Source organism: Nansenia antarctica (assembly GCF_963989245.1).
Source record: "Nansenia antarctica genome assembly, chromosome: 7".
Classification (NCBI taxonomy): domain Eukaryota; kingdom Metazoa; phylum Chordata; class Actinopteri; order Argentiniformes; family Microstomatidae; genus Nansenia; species Nansenia antarctica.
The window spans coordinates 48897217-48915207 of NC_137677.1; the positions used below are offsets into that span (position 1 = coordinate 48897217).

Genomic DNA, 17991 nt, shown 5'->3' on the forward strand with positions numbered 1-17991 from the left:
GAAGATGCACGTTTCAGGAACAGTGTTGCGGATTGCAAACTTGGTTAATATGTGTGCGTAAACGTCGTGGTTTCCAGAGCTCCACCCGAGTGAGTGATTACTCGCCCTCAGACGGTGATAATTGCCAGAAAACCGCTTTTGTTTGTTTGTCACAGGCGGCATACACACAAACACACACACTTCAACACACACACTCACACACGCGCACACACACGCGCACGCACACACACACACGCACGCACGCGCGCACACACACACACACACACGCACACACACACACACACACACACACACACACACACACACACACACACTCGGCTTGGCCACTGCTGTCCAGCGTGCTGAGTCCTGAGCACAGACGCTGTCCTCAGAAGGAGAGGAGGATAGGAGGGGAAGATCGGAGAGCGGGGAGATGGAACCGGCATTGGACATTTAGTAGGAGATGGAACTGAAAATGTCACCGGCAATGAACCGAAAATCAATACGCAGGTATGACTGATGATCTGCAATATCGTTCGGGGTGAGCCATGCAGTTTCTCCAACCACTGTAGACTATCATTCCTGCTTAGAATATGGATGGCAATTGACAATTAATATCAATTTATATTATGCCCACCAATTGTGCTTAAAGATGGCAACGTATCGTTTCATATCACTATTACAATGTAGTGCCTGGACACTAAAGACAATTATTCAAAAATAGTGCACCTGCCCCCTCACCACGGACCGGGATAGTCTAGCCGCCACCATGGGACTGTGACCCGGACCCCGAGCTCTGAAAGACGGTTGTTTATGTATGTCTGTACTCCGTGTGCAGACTGGACTTGAACAGTTGTGAGATTCTGAGCCATGGCTGCCGCGATCGCTAGTGGGTTGATCCGGCAGAAGAGACAGGCGCGGGAGCAGCATGTAGACCGGCCGCAACCCAACCGGCGGAGGAAGAGCCCCAGCAAGAACAAGGGGCTCTGCAATGGGAACCTGGTCGACATCTTCTCCAAAGTGCGTATCTTCGGCCTCAGGAAGCGGCGACTACGGAGACAAGGTGTGGGAAGTGATGTGTTTGAGGTGTCTGGTGTGTGCGTAACGCGTTGTGCAGTAACGTAAACCTGTTTCCACCACACACACATCCATCTGTCTCTTAACCTCGGCTGAGTGATTTGAATGAGGCCGTTTTTACATGTTTTCATTTCTTTTATCTGCTATTTATAATCAAGGCAGAGTGTCCAAGTACAGAAATCAATTGTATTTCGATACAACACGTTTGCATTGACTATTTTTCACCGTGCGTAAAAGGGCAAAATAGGGAGACACGCATGTTGCTGTCTGTTGTCCGTCTCTTGTGTGTGCCTGTTGTGGTTGGTACCCTTTCGAAGCAGACTGGGAAGAGAGGAAAACAAATTTGCCTCTGATTTACATGCAATCTCAGGTAGCTGACAGGCTCCAGACGAGCCGAGTGTGATGCTTTAGACAGGTTTAGAGAGCTGTCACCGCACATCGGTGGAAGCGGCCTGATCAGTATGAACCTCATGCATGAATTGCTGAAATGCACAGTGCACATCACCAGAACCACGAATGAAATGCATTGCTATGCAAACGAAAAGGTCAATATCTCATTCGGAAAGGGGGGTTACGCTTTTCAAACATAATCTTTTCTCGGATAATTTTAGGAAACCGTGGGCCACGGCCTTTTATTCGAAGCCTCGAAATTCGTTCCACTTATGAAAATGTCATATGCATTTTCTCTAATTTAGCCACCTGGGGCTGGTAAAGAGCACCGCGAACCACTGTTTCAGCGCAGTAGTGTCAGTTATTTGCATTTTTGTCGTCAAGCAGAATTGTAGGCTTTTCATACCTGTGAAAAGGTTCCTATATTCCCTCTCTCTCTCTCTCTGATGGCTGCATTCTCCATCTGGGATCATCAGGTGTTAAACCTGTTGCAGGAGAGATGCTATATCTCTACATTGCAAAATGGAGTACTTATTTCCCTTAAATCTACATTATTTGTATAGTGCTTTAGATACAGGACATTTTTGCACCACACTGTTATTAGGTTTGTATTTTCATCTATCAACAAAAGGCCTTAAGGATGATTTAAACTACCTTTGCTTATATGTGATATTTTCAGCCAACATGAATCAATTGTTTTAGTGACCTTATGAATTATTGGTCATAGACATATTAGCACCTATTATGACTCATTTGCCTCTGTAGTCTTTGTAGTATGCTTGTATTTGCATGCTAGAATTACACATCCTAGTAAGCATTTTAGCAGATCAATAACTTTAAATGCCAACAGTGAAATCATTATATGCACTTGTCATCTAGCTAAGCCTTGATTATGGGTGTGGCATCAGTTTGTGTTTGCTGCGAGAAACCTAGTGAGTCTCTATGGAGATAACAGACAGGTTATCCAAAATAAACACATATGGAATAACTAAATAGCCATGAACATGGCAGCTACTGTATAGTTGAAGGATTCAGACATGATTCAAAGTGCTTCAGAATGCTGGAATATCATCTGTTGCTTTTGACGGTGGATTCTCATTGCCACTTATATGCTTCAAACAACATTTCCACTTAATGGAAAATTATTATATGAAGGAATACATGGCCATTGTTGAACTATATGAGCCTTTGTGTCTGTGTCTGTGATTGCATGTCCTTTTTGCATTTGTGTGTGTGTGTGTGTGTGTGTATGCGTGTGTGTTCGCATTTGCTTGTGTGGCTGTGTCTATAATATATAAATGTGTCTGTGAAGGTGTGGCAGGTCTGTCTGGTCGTCTGTCTGTCTGTCTGGACAACCCGTCCAATAACCCAGTTATGCTGGCATGTGGACAGACATCCCTATTGTTTAGGAAGATAATGAATGCTAGGCCATGCCAATAGATGGACCAGGGGCGGATAAAACTCTAATAGGCCCTGCAGGGCTGGCTCTGTGGCATGCTGTACATCTTAGTACCTGTCACGGATGTCTACAGGGGTACTCTGGCACAAATAAATTTACGAGTTCAAGACGCTAACCCGCGGTGACAAATTACCCAAGAAACGCCTTGACAGCAACACACCTGCGACGGCCATTTTATTCTAGGAACTCATGGGCCTCTGTGAGCCTCACAATAACAATGAGATTTCACTGACAGTGCCCAGAGAAACATTGGCACTCTGTGTATCGGGGCTCCACACCAAACAGGACCTCAGTCCTCACATTACATGGTAAGAATGCAATGAGAAAATGTGAAGGGGAAAAGCTGCCCTGAAATGGAGGATTTGTCCTGGTTTCTGGATGATGGAGTTCTAATCAGACCACAGGGCAAACACTTGGTTGTCCCTCGGCTTAATTTGTGTTATTTGTGATTAAGCGCCTGGTGGGAATATACCTCATTAATTTCCCACTCGCATGAGAGTTGGGAAAATCTTTAGCGTACAATTTCTAACCGCAGCTTTTAGGGCACACAAAACGGCTGTTTGGAAAATGCTGCCCACACTAGGGCTCTCTCTCTCCCCCTCTCTCTCTCTCTCTCTCTCTCTCTCTCTCTCTCTCTCTCTCTCTCTCTCTCTCTCTCTCTCTCTCTCTCTCTCTCTCTCTCTCACACACACACACACACACACACACAGACCCCCCGCACACACACACGGCTAAGGAAGAGTAATGGGTTGTTTGGTGTGCTTAATTCAATACTGGTCTCTCCAGAAGGACATTTCCAGCGAATAAAGCCGCATGCACCACCACTCATATGTGGTGGGATAGCGCAGGCAGACACCACAGTTGTCTTACTTTCAGGCCTTCCACAGCTGAAGACACACTTTCCTAAAATAATAGGAAATAGGACCTCCCTGGGAGATGGGAGGGGGGAATGGACTGGAGTGTCTTTTTCCTCCCATTTAAGTGGGACCGAATGTCCTGCCTGGAGATCAGGCTTTTCTTCCTTTGATATGTACAGTGAACCAGTTGCTTCCGTTGGTAGGGACATCGTGCTGGCATCTACATGCCCACCTGCTCCCTGCCACTATCACCGTGCCGCTCCCACTTTACAATTGTTTAATTCAACCCGTCTTTTATCCCTCTTCAATTCCTTTCTGGATCATGACGTTGTTGGTGAGAATGTGTTGTGGATCAGCTTTTAACATCATAAGAGATGAGGTATGAGTAAGATGAAAGGGAGGATGAAGACTAAGTTAATAGCTGTTTCATTGTTCCCATGCTGCTTAGGGAACAGCATATACATATACACCCCCATCTGTCAACGCCATGCCAACAGGCTCCAGATAAACATGTCAGTGCACTGCTGACTACGAGCATTTTCCAGGAGAAGATGTATTCTTTTCATTCTATGGAAATACAGCTCCTGTCTTATGCGAACACGCTGAATACATCCCATTTAGATTCAGAGCAACATTCTGCAGTTTGTTGCGTAACCAAGAGCATTTCAGAATTGAGACCATTGGAGGTGATTGTTTTAAAGAAGGTTTCATCTTACAACCATGCAAGGAATCAAGTTAGTGTCCAAAGCTAGCAGAGCATAGCTGGTTGGTTTTCATTGTTGACACCAGATGTGGATGCAAAACCAAAGAGTGGGTTGTAATCTGGATCACCGGAGATCGGATTTAGAAAGTCATTGTTAGTTCCTGGCGTTGTCAGATATTGATACTGATTATTACAGATCTATGTACAAATAATAATTTCAGAGGAAAATGAAAGGGGGGTGGGCGGACCACCAGCTGTGACCACTCATAATAATACATTACACTGGCCCTCATCAGTATACTAGATTACATCATCAGATTAATAGGTAACATACAGATTAGGAGATTTCTACACCAGATAGTCTCAGTTGATGCTGATAGGAGGTATCTCTGTATGTCTCTGACGTATGTCCCTGTGTCCTCTACATCAACTGTTACTCAACTTGATTATTTATTTTTTTCTGATGGACAATAACACAGAGTTATTTTTTATTAGAGCAAATTCCATTTTGTTTGTCATCTGTTTCTGGGGAGTGAGCCACCTAAAGGAACGCACAATTCTTAGCTGATTGCATTACGTGATGTCTGAATGCCAGACAGCCAGAACACTGTGCAATGGACCAACACGAGTCTCAGCCTTCATTTAAAAGAACACAAGTGAAAGTTTAAGCAACACATTCCTGAATGTACAGTGTAATAGAGTTAGCATCTGAAATAACCCAGCAAGATGGAATATATAATATATCATAGGAATTGCGGTCTGGACTCCCGAGGCACGCTCAAGGGAAATAGGGAAACAATCTTAGCAGTTCCCTCGCCATGACGACCAGAAGGGGAAGGACGGAGAGGTTGGAAAAGCCCTTTCCAGAAACATCAGAAGTGGGTCAGGCAGTGCTAGGCTGGCGGTAAGGTCTGCAGCTGCAGTATGTATGTGTGTGTCTGTGTGTGTGTGTGTGTGTGTGTGTGTGTGTGCAGTATGTATCGTAGGGGGTAAGAGGAAGGGAGAGAGGGAAAGGGAAGGACGAGAGATAATTAGAGGGGAAAGGAGAGATAGATGGATAGTCAAAGAGAGAGAGGGATACCCCTTATGCAAAACCCCACATCACGACTCAACTGTGACAGTCCTCTTTAAATGCGGAGAGAGGTCTAGCTGTTGAAGAAAACACCATTTTATTTCCGAGGTTTGATGTCTGCAGTGTTTAAAGGGAAGCCCCTACTGCAGCCAAACCATTGTTGGGAGGGAGGGGCAGAGAGAAAGAGAGAGGGAGGGAGGGAGGGAGGGAGAGAGAGAGAGCGCAAGAGAGAGAGAGAGAGAGATCCTCCACTGCACAAGCAGCCCCAGCTCCACAGAGAGAGGTTGGTCACAGTATATTCAGTGTATCTAACCCCCTCTCTGTCAGTGTGATTGGAGAGAAAATGCAGTGTCATTTCACTGACATCCCTGCGAGGTAAATCCCCCTTCAGATCTGCTTTTATGTGGCACAATGTGAGAACGATATATACTGAACAGTACAGTGTCAATGTTTGTGATTGAACTGCCATTTTTAATGCGATTTAGCGAATGTATTTGCCTGCTTAAAACGAAGCAACTCAAGGCCTTCTTACCGTTCAGAGACTAAGAATAACTTGTGTCCTGGAATTGTCTGTAGTACTGTACGTGCAGACAGTATGCGATGAGTCCATTAACTTAACTTAACAACACGTGAATGTCCACGTTCAATTGGAAATTGTGAATAATGCATTGAATTATTTGCTGGAGGACATACTACAGTATGTGTGTCTGCATTATAGATATGTGTGGAGCACATTTATTCACATTCGTCTTATGGTTGGGGAAATACTCCTTGTTATTGCTGTACGTGCTGCACACGTATTTGCTCTCTTTGTGTCCTTCTATCTCATTGTAATGGACTACCTGTAGCCGTCAGCCTGGGACAATATCCTTGCTCCCTTTCTCAAGGAGGGAGAAACACATGATTTACAGCATGTTGGAAAAGGACACACACACACGCACACACACACACACACACACACACACGCACACACACACACACGCACACACACACACACACACACACACACACACACACACACACACACACACACACAGCTAATGCAACCAGCTTTTTAATTATTACAGATGGGCCCCTGTTGAACTGTGTCTGGGATCAATCTCACTCCCAGAGATTGTTTTAAACGACGCTGATCAAAGTCATTAATTGATTGGAAGAAGGCCATCTTACTGTGTCCTCCCCATTGTTCTTGCTCAAGGGGATTGTGCTCTCATTAAAAATCGATGTGATGTGTGTGTGTGTGTGTGTGTGTGTATCTGTGTGTTCTGGTGCAAAATGTTTGAGGTCTTGTGGTCATGAAGTTCATATAAGTCTGCATTCAAATCCGCAGTTAGTGCTATCTCAGCCTTTGTGATTCCCATATTGTACATGCAGAAAGAAGGACGGAGTGAGAGTGATGTCATAAATAAGGACAGAGTGAGAGTGATGTCATAAACACACTTGAATTTGCTTTCCTTGGTTCCTTCCACTCGGTGGTTCTCCATGCCCTGAGTTCTTTCCCTTTGATGTGTCTCTCCAACCCCACTGGCCAACAAGAACACACACACACAAGCACACACACACACACACACACACACACACACACACACACACACACACACATATATGCATATACTGTATCACAATGTACGTGTGTGTGTGTGTGTGTGTGTGTGCGTGTGTGTGTGTTTGGTGAAGGTCAGGTTAGCGCTGTCCTGGTTATCAGCTGATATTTAAGGGCTGCAGGACTCGGGTAGACTTGGCGAGCTATACAAAGAGACAGCTGACAGGATAATGAAAGGTTGGCATTTTTAGCCAATTCATCGATGAAAGGATCCATTTTGTTAGTTGCCGAGGTAACCCTGCTATTTTCTACCCATCAAAGGAAGAATAGGATGGGAAAGAGACAGGCCTGCTGTTATTGATGTCTGCCACCTGCAACGTTAAACCTCCTTTACAATGGCCAAAACAGACGTGTGTGGACTTTAAAAGTATACTGTCACTACCTTGCAGATCAATCAGGTTGGCATTAAAGCTCTAGGGATCTGTCCAAGTGCAATGTACCGCAGGCAAAGTACGAGGCTATGTCTGGGTTCTTTGTTATAACACTTGTTCATTTGGTGGCCGCTGTCTGCTGTAATGCTGTTGAATGCAATGATACATGTGCCGCTTTAAAACTCCTCTAGCCAAAGCATAAGGGCATTTTTTATTTATTTTCTGCTTTCAGTGAAAGGTCTTTGAGCTACCTAATGCCACCACCCAACAGACCATTTCAGACCAGACAGCCTTGAGCTATACACACAGAATAATATCAGCCAATGTCTGTCTCTGCCCCCAGCAAGACCTCCTGAGTCTCAGTTGCCTCACACACATGCACACGCACACACACACACACACACACACACACACACACACACACACACACACATACACACACACACACACACACACACACACACACACTGGCCAGGTGCAGGGCTCAGGTGAAGGTGATTTTATTCATATCCTCAGGGCTCACAGAGAATCAAATCTGGGGTGATGGCTGTCTCCACCATAAAACTAATGTGGATGGCATTAGACCCAAGGGGTAGAGCACACACGCACATACACGCACGCACACACACACACACACACACACACACACACACACACACACACACACACACACGCACATACACACACACGCACGCACACACACACACACACACACACACACACACACACACACACACACACACACATAAATGTATGCTATACTATTTCAGCCCACTCTCAAACGTGTTTTTCACTTGAATACATTACATTTACATCTTAGCAGATGCAATAGATCTTGTGCAGCAAATGCACAATCTGAAGAAGGGTCACTACAAGACGTCCCATGTACGCAGGGAGGTGGGCAGAGGGCGCGTTCATCACCATAGGGACAAAGAATGATCCCCACCATAATTAAAGCGCTCCTCCTGCACAAATAAATACAAAATAATATACAGTAAATACTGAAATGTATTATGTCAGTTCATGATTGAGTTCAGAATGACATTCCCTCCAGATCCCTAGCGAATCCCAAATCTAACTTAGTGAATCCCAAATCTAACTAGTTTGTTGAAATGAGGTGTACTTTCCCTGCACAGAGCACCCAGAGAGGGTGCTGTATGGTGCGTTATGGGAGGGAGCCACAGACTAATTCAGCTGTTTATAATTGGATCCCCTATCTTTAGCGAGGGAGGGTTTATGCGCAGTGAATATACAGCAGCTCTGAAAATACGCTAGGGTCATAAAGTATAAAAAAAAAGACTTAGGCTCTCTGATTTACGATGTCTGGGTTCTAGGCCCAAAGGAAAACAATGAATTGCAATATCCATACAGTATATCTAAACAATAACCCCATAATGAGTGATTTGACACTGGTACCCAAACAATCTTTGGTTTCTCTACTATTATTTTGAGATGCTTTTCAGTGTTTTCCTTTTCTCTGTTATAACTGTTGAACTGTTTGCTAACCCATCACCTTGTTTTTTCTGCCCTCTCTCTCTCTCTCTCTCTCTCTCTCTCTCTCTCTCTCTCTCTCTCTCCCTCTCTCTCTCTTGCTCTCTCTCTCTCTTTCTCTCTCTCTCTCTTTCTCTCTCTCAGATCCCCAGCTCAAGGGTATAGTGACTAGGTTATATTGCAGGCAGGGGTACTACTTGCAAATGAACCCAGATGGCTCTCTTGATGGGACCAAGGATGACAGCAGTAATTCCTGTAAGTATTCTGCCATTTCCTCTTAATTGTTGGTTTCAACCAGCAGGGACTTTGCATACACAATGGCTAATACATCATGCACATGTACAGTGTGGTACTAGAAATCAGAAAGCATCTGCAAAAGATTAAGAAATCCAAACACGTTTAAAGGAATGGTGAATTATTGATTTACAGTAGGCACTGCTAATATTCCCCAATTCCTCACAAGGTTTAGCTCTAACAAACGATTTTTAGAGCTTTTTTTTGGAAAGAATGATCTGAAATGACAGTGTTAGAATGTGTATGGTTCCTTCTGTCAGAGAGCGAAAGTGGACCAGGAAACAGTCGGCTAGATAGAGGGAGAAGGGTATTATTAGCCCGTACTGGCACCGCTCTCGTAGTGCTCCAGGCTAGCTGGTTAATTTGATTTCAGTGTTCGGTGCTAACACTAGCATGACACTCTTCGTTGGCTTGGTGGCACTGTCACTACGAGCCGAAATGACACATGTCACTTCTCATAGGCAGATACACACTGTTATGTATACAGCACAGGCAGCCATGAACGTCACATATACACATTTTTAAAATGTATGTTCTCTTGTGTTGATTGCACCCACAAGACTACTGTAGTGTCAGCCAGGTAGCCTCCATATCACGTTGGTCTAATGCCTCCAAAACCCAAGCACCCCAATACCAATTACTTAAAGGGTCAGGAAAGTTCGTTGCCCTGTGCATTTAAATCAGCCATCCACATGCAGTTAATGTCACAGCCAGGGCCAGCCTGTTATTTCTCACTGCAAACAATAGCCATTACCTAACAGGCCGAAAGTGTGTGCTACAGCAACAAAGGAGCTATTAAATCTGCCACGCACCACTGGTGGCCCCAATTACAGGCCTCTTACATGGTACAAGTCTCTCACTCAGGTAGCTAGCTGCAGCCCAGACCATGCTAAGCTAGCCACAGTCAACAGCTCTACCCACACACTTTGAATTATGCTATAATTAGGCCTAATCTTCCTAAATGCACAATTGTGCCATTTAATAAATCATAAAAAAGTACAGTTTGGCACTGGTCTTTAACTCAGAAAGTACCTGGTGAATCTGCAAACGATTAAGACATCTAAACACATTTAAGGGAATTGTTTGTTTATACAGGCATTGCCAGTGTTCCCCCTTTTCTCTCATGGTTTAGCTTCAACAAACAGTTCTAGAGCTTATTTGGACATAATTCATCTTCATAAATGCGCAATTGTGCCCTTTGCCCCCAATATGTAGCTAATGGTTCAAGTTTGTATTCTTCTTTGGTGTGATTATCATTATACACTGTCAGCAGTATGGAACATTTTCTGGGAGAAGATCTGCGCATCGTTCATCGCTCATCGATCTGCAAACGCTCTCTCAAAAATCTATGAGTACCCTCCCCTTCCAGCCGATCAGGCGAGGTGGTGTGCCCACCCCCTGTTAATTACGGACGTGAGCACTGCGTTTCATTCCGGTTTTCAGCTCTACCACATCGGAGAACTGGCTTGTTATGCTGGCCCAATTGGCTGGAGATGTGGCTTGCTATTCTGGCCCGATTGGCTGGAGAACTGGCTTGCCAAGCTTGCCAGATTGTCTGCAAAGCAAGGGGCAGTCACAGAAGCTGACATTCTTATAGCTACCTGCGTGTAATGAGCATTTTACCAAACTATAATAAAACACATTATTTGTGGAAAGTAGCCTACTAATAGCCCCTATACTTGTTTTTGTTTTGACATGTTTGATCATATTTCTCGGTCCGTCCCTTATCATTCCATCTCTCTGTGTTTCAGCTTTGTTCAACCTCATTCCTGTGGGCCTCAGAGTTGTTGCGATTCAGTCCGTGAAGACAGGGTTATACATCGCCATGAACGGGGAGGGCCATCTGTACACATCGGTAAGTTCTATTCTATTCTATTCTATACTATTCTATTCTATTCTATTCTATTCTATTCTATTCTTTCCTGTAACTGTATGGTTTTGTATGGGAGCTGCTTTGCATCTTTTACATGCAACCACGACAGCAGCACAAGACATAAACTCTGTTCAACCATGTACCCATCTACAGTATGAAACCTAACCAAGACCATCAAGGCATATGCTTTCTTCAAGCCAAAGATGTATTTTATGTATCATATTTGGAAACAATGACATATTTTGTGATGTCATTCACATGCATCCATTTAATATCTTTATTCCAATGGAAAGATGTCGACCGTGTGTGGGTATTGAGGCATCGAAGGTAATACTTATTAATAGTGGAGGGAGCCAAGCATGCATACACTATTTACTGCCTTTACTGGAGGGTAATTGTGTTGCAGGGAAGGTGAGAAATCCCATTAAAAACAGCTTCATGCATATAGATTTATATTCATCACATCAAATGCCTCCATAATCAAGTCAACACAGTGTTCTCATTTCATCAGGGAAAGCAGTCGGCAAATCGGGAAAGCAGGAAAAATGGAATACATACAGTAGACACTATCAAATAGGATGATGGATTTGATGAGCAGGCCATCGTGGTATGACTAGACTAACAATGAGGTGTTAGGGTTAGGGTTAGGTAATAAAGTGTTCGTTCTTCAATGTAGAGATCTAAAGTGTGGGTAAATAACATTTAAAAAGCAATATGTCTATGCTGAGAATGACACAAGTTAAAGGCACCATTTTATATATTGTGTTCAGTAGCTTGAACAGTTTCCCCATCTCTCTTGCTCTTGGTCAGTTGAGTTTACAGTGGTAGAAAGCAAGGCTTAGCTTGTCTCTGTAAAATAAAGTGGCCATCCGCAGGGCCAGGCAGGCATGGAGGAGGTCTCGTTTCACCCAGTTACAGATAGACACCATCCCCAACCTCTCCCCTCCTCTGTCCTCCTCCTCCTCCTCCTCCTCCTCCTCCTCCTCCTCCCCCCAGTTAGCTCTACCCGTCAGCATGATTAACATCCTAACCAGAATATCCATCATGATCAACCGTCTCAAATCCCTCTCATGTCTTCCCACTCCACATGGAGCACCGTCTAGGACCAGGAATTCTCATTCCACCTCCCTGTCATCCATTAAGCAGGATAGAGACACCGGGATTCCCGTGGTACATACAGGTATTCTGATGGAACTCTATAAGACTTAATCAATGCTTGGCTAAACCCATGAAATGAATTACACTGAAGAGATGACCAAGAATCCATGAAGTGTTGCTAGGGGAATTTGCGGTAGGGATTGGGAATTAATATACCTTATCGATGCTACCTCTCTCTGTCTCTCTCTCTCTCTCTCTCTCTCTCTCTCTCTCTCTCTCTCTCTCTCTCTCTCTCTCTCTCTCTCTCTCTCTGTGTGCTGTGAGCTTTAGCTCAAAACATGAACATCCATCTGCCCATTAAGGAGAGAACAGAGGAAAAGCATGCCACTGGCCCCCATGGTAAACAGAGGTGACTGGCCCAGAGTGGGCCCTCTCAAGGCAGGGTGAACAGGTTGACCCGCGGTGAACAGTTTGAACGCTCCGGCCCCACGCCTGCCATTCACAAAGCTGTGCAGCTCAATTTGCGGCTTATTTCTGTACTAATGGGGTTTCTGATCAGGCCTCGGCGATCCACCTACACACTCACTGGCAGGTCTCGCTGTGCTCCCCTATGTGAATTACTCTGGTAATGGCAGTCCGCAGATTCACACCTCTTCATCCTCCTCCGTCTCTCTCTTCCTCCTCCTCCTCCTCCTCCTCCTCCTCCTCCTCTTTCTCTCTCTCGTCGTCCTCTGAAAGCAGAGCACATCCATTCCTACCATTACTGCTTTCCCTGTCTTTGTGAGTGTGGAGCTCATGGTCGACCTTTTCCATCCATTAGGTGTATTTGATTACAGTGCACTTACAATTCCCGTGAATGCCTTCGAGATTGTGTTTAAGTAGAGGGAGAGGGGGAACAGGGTTACTGAAGGTACGTGGAAATGCTGCAAAAACACACTGCTCCTATTGAGAAAGTGTCCTTATTAAGGTCTGGCGGGGCTATACAAATCTAGTGAGCCCCTTGTGCTTTATCTGCCTTCAGATTCATGAGCTAGTGGGTATGTGATCAATTGTTCATCTTTCCCCAAAATTAATCAAATACCGGCAGCTACTGTGAACATGTACTTTGATAATGAGCGGAATTCCATTTTTCCAATATAAAGGATGAATAAGAGAGGGAGAGGAGGTACTGTAGACGGGGAGCCTATTCAATGCCCCTGGTTGTGCATCATATTCTTTTGTGTGAGGACTCCGTGGCACTGCAAGGCAGTACGAGTGACTGAGATACCATCAGAGTGACTGTGCAGCCAGAATAAAGGAGAGTTCAATCTTCTCTCCCCTTTTCAATCTAGTCCTTTTGTATCTAGGCCAATGAACGCAGGCTAATTTCTCCTCTCGTTGTTCCCGTGATGAGAGATTTCTCTGGAATAATAATAAGACAAGGGGGTTCTCTCCTCCTCGCGTGCTTGTAAATGGAGACAAGGATGAAAAGGGAGTTTTGCTAGTCTCCAGATAACTGTAATGTAACTGTTTATGCAGCAAACCGGGATAATTTAAGCAACATAAGACATTTCTCCCCCAAAGACTATTATACTACTCAGGAATTGCTGCATTGTTTCGAGTTGTGTTACGCTTCGGGAAATGTTCACGTTAGCGAACGCAAGCAGCTGCTGATGTTGTTGGTGTTATTTTACCACTGGGTAATTCATATGATCTCCAGTGTAAAGGTTAGGCATTTCATTGCATGACGGCGTTCTTTAGAGCCGTTCCCCATCTTTCAAATCTCTGCAGGGTTTTCCTTTATCTGGCCCCCGCACTTGTTATTGCTACCTTTCAAGATTGTCAAATAAACTTGCCGTATCAATTGAGTGACCCTTCAGAAAAGAAATCCTTGAGAAGAGCGATCTCATAAAGTACAGTGGAGGGTTTAGCCTTGCTTAATAAGATCGAATCAGTCTGCTCATAACAGGGAACAATGGAACAACACCTCTCTGGTGTAAATCAAATGTTGGGAGATTGCAGATGTATGCCACACTTGAGGGAAGCTGGTCGAGATGGAAATGGGAGGATGAGCTCATTGTAATGCAGGGACTGGAACGAGGAATTGGGATCAAACAAACGTGGAATGGCCCATCCATGACAATGAGCCTGTCCTCCGATTTCTACCTTTGCCAGCCTCCCCTGGCACACTCACATGGCATCAATATAAAGGAGGAGAAAGCAGAGAGCACAGGGAGGAAGAGAAGGCGGCGGCAAATGATCCAGGAGCCAGTGGCGTGAAACGGAGTGATTCTTTCGAGGATGCAGAAGCCTAGAGTCCCTGGTGCTTTGGGTGTTTGATATTTCCTATTCATCATCCCTCTCTTCTTCTATCTGCTTCACGCTGCTCTCCAACTTCTCCCCATTAAGTCACACGCCCTTGGATATCCTTTTGTTCTCTCCATTTAATGTTACCGTTGTTTTACCGCATAAATGGCATTTATGCAGACTCTATGGCAGCCAGGGTACCTTCAGCTGTCTGCAGAAGCTCTTTGAAGACACTAAACTACACCTGATATTAAAAAGACCTATTAAAAAAAAGCTCATGGGGAAAGATTGGTATTTAAAAGCTCCTTTACCTTCTCCACCTTTAGATAGGATCAGACATTCCTGCCGCTTCTTCTCCTCTGACCAAAGCGTCTTTAGCATGGCTCTCCACTCTGACAGAAGCATACAGCATGACCTTGCTGAACTGGACCAGAATCCTATCTGACAGTCTGGATCAAGACAAGCTCTCTAGGATTCTACAACAGAACAAGAGGCAGAACAGAAAAAGAGGCAGTAGCCAGATTGCATTATGTAAAGTGGAGTGCAAATATTGAAAGAGTACTAGCTGTGTAAATACTGTTGTTGTTGTTGTTGTTGTTGTTGTTGTTGTTGTTGTTGATGATGATGATGATGATGATGATGGTGAGAGTAGTTGTAACATTCCTTCCTTCACAGTCTGGCACTAGTAGCACAGTTCACACACAGCTGAAGGTGTGTGTGTGTGCGTGTGTGTGCGTGTGCGTGTGCGTGTGTGCGTGTGTGTGTGTGTGTGTGTGTGTGTGTGTGTCAGCGTGTGTGTTGTGCGTGAGTGCCTGCGTGCATGTGTGCGTGTCTGCGTGTGTGTCTCTAGGTGCTTTTGCAGTTTTACCCAACAGATGGCTTTGTGTGAATGTGGTTTATTGGTGTTGATTATAAACCTGCTAGGTTGTGAAAATGGTTCTGATCCTCCGTAGCTCCATGCATAGTAAGTAGGAAGCTTATTAAACAAAACCAGCCATAATCCAATAGTTGACAATGGACTATAACCTCAGCATGAATACCAAAAGGAAACTATTACAATAACTTGGTTATAATGGCCAGTGATCTAATGGACTTTAACTATGATCATCGTGAGATAATAGGAACATTGTAGTGTGGGGGCGGTTAAAGGAAACCATCTCACTGGCCATGTTTTCACACACTTGCATGTCACCCAGAGGTGAAGGGGACATATAGGAGCTGGTCATTAAATCCTCATGTTCCGGCACTTTCCCCAGGTAGGATAGTTAATTACTCAGCGAATTCCTACTGCAGAGGACAGCGAGACAGAGACTTGTTAGGGGAGCCTCATTATTTCCAAAGCGCTGCACTATCCTCTCTCTAATGTAGTGCCAGTGTCAGCCAGGTCTGCGGTCATAAGGGCCTGTTTGGGGGCAGGACGGGACAGGTGGGGAGGGGGCCGGGGGCGGAGGGGCAGGGTGGGGTTGGGGGGGGTTTCATGCATTAATGAACAACAAGGTCGGAAGTACTCATCAGAGCCGGAGCTGGATTGGCTAACCACTAGCCTGGGCCAAGAAGAGCTAAAAATAGACTCTGATCTCCTGCCATGCTATGGTACTGTTATGATTAACAACAGACAGACAGACAGACAGACAGACAGACAGACAGACAGACAGACAGGCAGGCAGGCAGACAGACAGACAGACAGACAGGCAGACAGACAATGACTGACATGGCAGCACACATTATGACTCGGAAACACACTGTCATTGGCATGCTCTTAAAAGAGTTGAAAGAAAATGAAAAAAAGAGATTTACTGACAGATGATGGAGATGATTTAACCAAACGATTATTACAGTGCCGTTATTATTGGCTGTGTCTAAGTAGAATTTGGAAGGTTAGTTATACATCGGCGTGTATTCATGTAGATAATGATAATGTCATTTCTCGGATCGGTCTTGAATGTGGGAATCCCAGCTGCAGTCAAAGTCGATCATAAATCAGCCAGAGTGGTCCCCTGATAGATTCTAGTCTCTGCGTTGCTATGTTTGCTTTACCATGAGGGAAACGATTTCTCTCTGAACAATAACTCATAAATAAACCACCAGGTGATCTGTCCTCTATTTCTCCCCGGGTCAACAGCTTAAGCTCTATTAATTTCACATCTCCCCTCCATTCCTCTCCTCTGTCATGCCTTTATTCCTGTTTATTTAAGGTAATTACAGCACAGGGGAAACCTGTGTGCAGCTCTTTTCTGAGTCACTGGTTTACAAGACACTTATTTATGATGTACAGTAAAGCAGGAGAGAGAGAGGGGGGAGACAGAGAGAGAGAGAGAGAGAGAGAGAAAGAGAGAGAGAGAGAGAGAGAGAGAGAGAGAGAGAGAGAGAGAGAGAGAGAGAGAGAGAGAGACAGGGCTATACGGAATAATATGATGGATAGAGGAGAGAGTGGAGGGATCCGTGCAAAGCCTGCAGATGAGGGACCATGTGGTGGTATCACCACACCATCTACATACATAGAGGTATCATATTTCTAATGTTAAGAGCGTTTGCTCTGGCATATGTAGTTATGTTAATATGCAGTGTATTGTATTGTATGTCAAACAGTATGATTTGTGGGCCCTGTCCCACCGACAGGACACGAATGCCAATTCTGTTTACGAATCCATCTAGAGTCAACGGCATTGAACCCCAACCTCTGGTTTGTGTATGCCACTGGGCATGTTGTCCTTGGGATACGGTTGGGAATCGGTTGGCTCGGTTCTGAAGGTCAGCATCGGGGGCTATCGATCCCAGCGAATGGCCCATCGACGGCGGAGGCCAGCGCCCACCCTTCGATATGTCACCCAGGGCTCTCGCTGAGCCATGTCCGCCGGGGAGACTCTCGTCCTGCAGCTTTATGAAAATGGATAGGGAAATAATTACACACATCCAGTTTTTCTCCATTGTATACACACAAGAAATGGAACTAGGCGATGGTCATGTACCAACAGCAAGACTCCAGACTGCTAAACTCTAAGCGGATTTTTAAAAATGAATTTTAAATCACATTTTTGCAAAACACAAAGCACAAATTGCATCATTTAACACACTTTGTTCACCTGGAAAACACTGGCTTTCAAAGTGCCACACCATAATTACCATCTTACCTTGTTGTGGTGGAAAGACGGAGCAGCATGGAGAACAGAGAAGAAGAGGGAGAGCAGGAGGAGGAAGAGGAAGGCGAGCCAAACCGAGCCAATATTTCTAATGAAATCTGCACAACATGTACTCAATCATGGTCTAACAATGACCGAAGGCCAGGGAGAACATCGCAATGTACATGAGGTCCTCTGGCCTGATCAGGATCGAAGGAGAGAGACCTGTAGCTCTGTTTTATTTTACTGTATTACAGTAACAAATAAAAAATAGCTTTGTTACCTTTTTGTATTATTTTGCAGTATTTGTACTGATTTC

The 17991-nt window shown here is 44.7% G+C and overlaps 1 protein-coding gene across 2 annotated transcripts in view; it reads left to right on the forward strand.

Moving 5' to 3' along the window:
- The window catches only part of fgf14 (fibroblast growth factor 14), a gene marked incomplete at both ends in the record, with an annotated part of 122324 nt that overhangs the window by 82282 nt on the left and 22051 nt on the right, over positions 1–17991 (forward strand). Inside the window, 3 exons of one of the 2 annotated variants that reach the window (XM_080535652.1) lie at positions 850–1042; positions 9147–9257; positions 11048–11151. In XM_080535652.1, the coding sequence (XP_080391778.1) occupies positions 850–1042; positions 9147–9257; positions 11048–11151 (408 nt within the window). Of the gene's footprint in view, positions 1–849; positions 1043–9146; positions 9258–11047; positions 11152–17991 lie in introns of those variants that run through there. The other variant, XM_080535653.1, reaches the window with a different exon arrangement.